Raw genomic sequence first — 5,000 nt, 5'->3', positions numbered from 1 at the left:
TTTCCCGACTGTTGTTTCGCCGGGGTACATTTTCGGGCTGATGAACGTTATCGGATGTTCTTCTCCTTGGACCATTTGAGACAGTGCAGCTCCGAGGCCCGAGTCAGAGGCATCCGTTTGAGGGATGAATGGCGGGGAGAAATCTGGGACATGTAGCGCAGGCGGCGAGGTCAGCGCTGTCTGTAGTCTTCGGGAGGCTCTCTCGGCTGCAGCATCCCACTGTAGGACCGCAGGAGCAAAAAGGCCATCAGGGAGTATCCCCGGCCCTCTACAGAGAAACAAGTATGTGCCTTCCTGGGGTTAGCCGGGTATTATAGATGTTTTATTCCGGGATCCTCTCAGAGAAGAGTTTTTTGAACCGCCGCAGTTTAAAATTCACCCCTGGCCAGTGAAAGTGATCTCTAATCCCCTGCAGTGAGTTCTCTGTGGCGAGGTGGCCAGCAAGCGGTAGGCAGTGTGCCAGGTGGAGGACCTTCTCCGTTTTGCTCCTTGGTAGTATGAGCTGTTCCTTTAGTTCCCCCCACCTTTCTTCTACACAATATAACAAGTCATTTTTTACAATGAAGTGTGGAGAGGGGTGTGGGGGTGGCTGGTGTTCGGTGCCATTGACTACCCTTGACTTGTGACCAGCAGCATTTCAAGCGGTCGTCCTTTCGTTGTTCTCTTTCTAGGGAACCCTGCTCCCTGTGATCTGCTGAAAAAGATCAGAGAATTCTTCATGATTAGGTTGAGAAGACTCACCCGCTCTCTCACTCTCTGTTGCGTGGTAGCCCTGGCGAGCTCTTGGTTTCATCCCTCGCCGCTCCCCAATACCCCTCCGGAGAAAGGAGGCAGCTCTCTCTAGGGCGCGTAGCGGGTGACGAGTGGGGAGCCAGTGATATCTTATCACAACGCTCGCACAGACTCACACACACACGCGATGTGATGGCTATACACTGCCACACACTCCATTCACACTCCACATGTCTCTGTCTCACACAGGTTCACACACACAAGAAGCGTCAGACGCACCGGCCGGCTCCGATCCGGGTGCCGCAGGGCTCCTGGGAGCAAGGGCCGGTTCACGGGACTCGGCAGCTCATGGATCTGTGCGCAGTCACATGCATCGAGACCAGCCACTACGTGAGCTTCGTCAAGTACGGCCCTGAGCCCACAGACTGGCTCTTCTTCGACAGCATGGCAGACAGAGAGGGTAACCCTGCATTACATCAGTCACATTATTTTTAATATTAGTGTGTGCGTGCCTGTATGTCGGTGTGTTTGTGTATTTATATATTGGTTTTAAAATTATTGTGAATAATGTGTGTGAGTGCAGGTGGAGAGAACGGCTTTAACGTGCCACAGGTGCGCGCGTGTCCGGAGGTGGGCCAGTACCTGAGTCTCTCCTCAGAAGAGTTCGCTCGCCTCGACTCCTCCTCGCTCCGGGATCCCGTGCGTCGTCTGCTGTGTGATGCCTACATGTGTCTCTACCACTGTCCCCAACTCAGCCTCTACAAGTGAACCTGAGTCTCCACCACTGTCCCAATCTTCTAACACAGCGCAACCTATGTATGTTTACAAATGTAAATGCTTTATTTTATATAAAGAAACTCGAACTGTATCCCATTATTTTTCTCTGATGTAAAAAAAAAATGGATATTATAATCAAAAACTTACAAATAAACAAAAATACTCTTGTAAAATTCTGTCTCTTGTTTGATTCTTTTATTAATAAAATTCTGTTTTTAATAAAGCAATTCAAGTCAGTGACGTTTGCCTACAGAACAACCACTGGCTCTGCCCCCTTTTACCTAAACTCATTACTTCAGACTTGCGTGCCATCCAGGAACTTGCGCTCTGCTAGTGAACGACGTCTTGTGGTGCATCATCTCAAAGAGGCACAAAACCTCTTTCTCGGACCTTTACCATGACTGTTCCTGCTGGAGGAATGATCTAACTCAACCAGAGCTGCTGAGTCCAGAGACAAACGGCTGAAGACGCTTCTTTTTCGGCAGCACTTGATCCAGTAATACTAATGGCGCTTTTCCATTGCTCGGTTCGGCTCGGTACGGTTCGACTCGGCGCGGAGCGGTTTGGCTCGCTTCGCTTTTCCACTGCGTGGTACGACTCTGCTCGGTATGGTACGGTTCGGTTCGCTTTAGCTCGGTTGCTTTTCCACTGCAGTTAGTACCGCTTCAAAGTGACTGATCGTTATAGTTGCCGCCTCTACTCCGCTCCTCGGCAACCAATGAGAGGAACGTCTGCACCTCGTCCACTGACCACGATTCAGCCATTTCTTTTTTTGCTTTTTTTACTTCTTTTTTCAAGCAAATACTTTAAAAACAGGTGCTACAGCGTTGGCTGTTGTCTACTGGCTATTTAAATCTAGCGGGTTTAGTGTCTCGTGTTGTAAATACAATGACGCTGGTAGTGGTGTTCTGTTTGACCAATCAGTGATCTGCAGTGTTTTCACGTCACATTTTAGTATGGTACGCTTGGAACCTCAACAGAGGTTTACCATTTAAAGCAACCGAAGCCAGCCGTACCGTACCATGCAGTGGAAAAGCGCCATAACACTTTCTCTTATATTCTAAAATAAAAAATAAAAAAAATACATGTACTGCGTTAGATTAAACTGAGAAGGGTCATAGCCCTTGCATATTGTTGTCCTACTGTTAGTTTCACTGTTTCTATTGTTCTCATTTTTAAGTCGCTTTGGATAAAAGCGTCTGTTAAATGAATAAATGTAAATATTTTTTTTCTGATGGGAAAAACTTCAGAATATTATAATCAAATAATCTAATAATTCTGAATCTTGTTTAATCATTTTATTAATAACATGCTGTTGTTAATAAAACATTAAAAAGTAATGTTTTTGTTTAGTTAATACATAAATACAAGGTAAAAAAATATTTAAATAATATCTAAATATGTGTTAAATATATTAATATATTTTGGCGTTTAAAAATAAATATTTACTCTTAAAAAGGCCCGCGTTCACACCAAGGACGATAACTATAAAGATAACGATAAAGATATAATTCTAAAAATCGTTCTCCATATTAAAGAATAACAGAGTTCACACCACAACTATAACGATAAAGATATGAGGAACGATATCGTTGGGATCACTTTCAGAACGATTTTTTTTTCCAGCTGTTGAACGATAAAACACTGACAGCCAATCAGAATCCATTCTAATTTAAAGGTCTCGTGCATTTAAAATGGGGCGCGCGCGCGCTTAGAATAAAAAGACCGCTATCGGTCGTTGGTGTGGACGCATACATAGTTATCTTTGTCGTTAACTTTATAGTTATCGTGCTTGGTGTGAACGGGCCTTTAAGAGAGAAATTATAATAATAAAGTTATGAATTTGCTGATTTATTGGGTGTCAATTGCTGAATTGTGTATAATATATTGACTATAGATGATGGGCATCAAAATCCTAAAAACCAAAACACTTTGTTACAATAACTAAACACACATTCAAAGTTATCAAAAAATACTCGTCTGAAGTGTTTGTTCTTATATGATTCTGATATATATCATTCTTATGTGATAAATATATTGCTTGTCGAACAGTGGCGGTTTTTTTTTTTTACTTTATATTTTCTTGCAAAACATACAGAGATGACATGTTTATGAGATACAACTTTGTTTACAATATACAAAATGTATTATGTATGTCCAATCACTCACGCTGGAGCGTCATCTCTGACGTCATGTGTGAGGGCCGGAAGTGCTGCTGTCCGCGTGACGTCATCTGCAGGTTCCTGCGAGGAGAGCAGCAACTCTTGATATTGCGTTATTTCATTTAATTATTAAATCTGAATCAGTCTGATAATTAACTGCGCCATATAAACATCTTCTGCCTATTCTCGCTGATCGAGGAGCTTGGAAAGGTGAGGCGATCTGACGATCATCGACATTCACATCAAATAAGCAGATATTTCGACAACACAGTGCTCTTATTAAACATTATAAACATTACTATAATATTCTAAGACCAAACGTAGATGTGTACGTTTATGCATATTCATTTTTATGCTAAATATAAGTTTTAATCAATCTTTACGATATCAAATATGTCAAAACACTGTTTGGATTGAGAATTACATTTATATTTATGGACAAACATAATGTCACAAATAATCTGTAGTAAAATAGTTTTTAAATGATTCTCTTTTAATATAATGTAATATTTTGGGTTTAGTTAAATAATAAATACATATATCATGCAAATGAAAATATTAGATATTAAATAATTAGATATTCAATATATTTGGTTTTGCTGCTTAAAGTTTTAGAGAGAATTGATTAAAATAAAATAAAAGGTTTTTAATTTGCGTATTTATTGGGTGTCCATCGCTGATATATTTATGCAATATATTAACTCTCTCTTTCTATATATATATATAGGTTAGAAGTGTGCAAAGATATGATGTTGTTTATAAATATAAAGTGACTGACAGCTCACGTTTTTATTTTATTTATGTTTTACATTTAAGCCAGGGGTTCAGGGACAGCCACATATTACATCACATTTGAATTGAGAGAAATAATAATAAAAAATAATAAAACGAAATAAAGTAGAAAATAAATATAAATGAAATCAATAAGAAAATGTGGAAAATTGATTAAACCAATCATATAAATATAATAATCCTCCCCACAAAATAATAATAATAAATAAAGATTATACAAAACTATCAAAAAGTGAGCATGTATTTAAAGTTTTAGTAAGCCTTCTTTTTACAGGATGTAGACAAGGATTTAAGATCGACTTTAACATCTTCTTGAAAGTGAGAAAAATTGGGGGTCAATTATGGATAAAGTATTTTTCAAGCAAAATAATGAAGTTGTAAAGAAGATAAACATTATCTGACGGGTGTCTCGGTCAGGATGACATCACCGGGCGGCCAGGGGGGCGGAGCTCTGTCGGTGAGGGGAGGAGCCACGAGCAAGAGGATGAAGTGGGCCGTCGAGCTGAGCCTCGGCAACAGCAGGTACTTCATCACTGC

The 5,000-nt window shown here is 40.3% G+C and overlaps 2 protein-coding genes across 2 annotated transcripts in view; both read left to right on the top strand.

Annotated features, from left to right (window-relative positions):
• Positions 1-1,680, top strand: part of cyld3 (cylindromatosis (turban tumor syndrome) 3) — a 35,810-nt gene extending 34,130 nt beyond the window's left edge. The window contains exons 15-16 of the mRNA XM_081357285.1: positions 982-1,192; positions 1,316-1,680. Of these exons, the coding sequence (XP_081213411.1) occupies positions 982-1,192; positions 1,316-1,500 (396 nt within the window). The 3' untranslated portion in view covers positions 1,501-1,680. The remainder of the gene's footprint in view (positions 1-981; positions 1,193-1,315) is intronic.
• Positions 1,681-3,689: 2,009 nt separating this feature from the next.
• Positions 3,690-5,000, top strand: part of emc4 (ER membrane protein complex subunit 4) — a 16,626-nt gene continuing 15,315 nt past the window's right edge. Inside the window, exons 1-2 of the mRNA XM_081352549.1 lie at positions 3,690-3,881; positions 4,881-4,985. Of these exons, the coding sequence (XP_081208675.1) occupies positions 4,882-4,985 (104 nt within the window). The 5' untranslated portion in view covers positions 3,690-3,881; position 4,881. The remainder of the gene's footprint in view (positions 3,882-4,880; positions 4,986-5,000) is intronic.

The sequence above is a fragment of the Scardinius erythrophthalmus genome, assembly GCF_964197995.2.
Source record: "Scardinius erythrophthalmus genome assembly, chromosome: 2".
Lineage (NCBI taxonomy): Eukaryota > Metazoa > Chordata > Actinopteri > Cypriniformes > Leuciscidae > Scardinius > Scardinius erythrophthalmus.
Note: the sequence above shows the minus strand (reverse complement) of the source record. Positions and strands in the feature narration are given on the sequence as shown.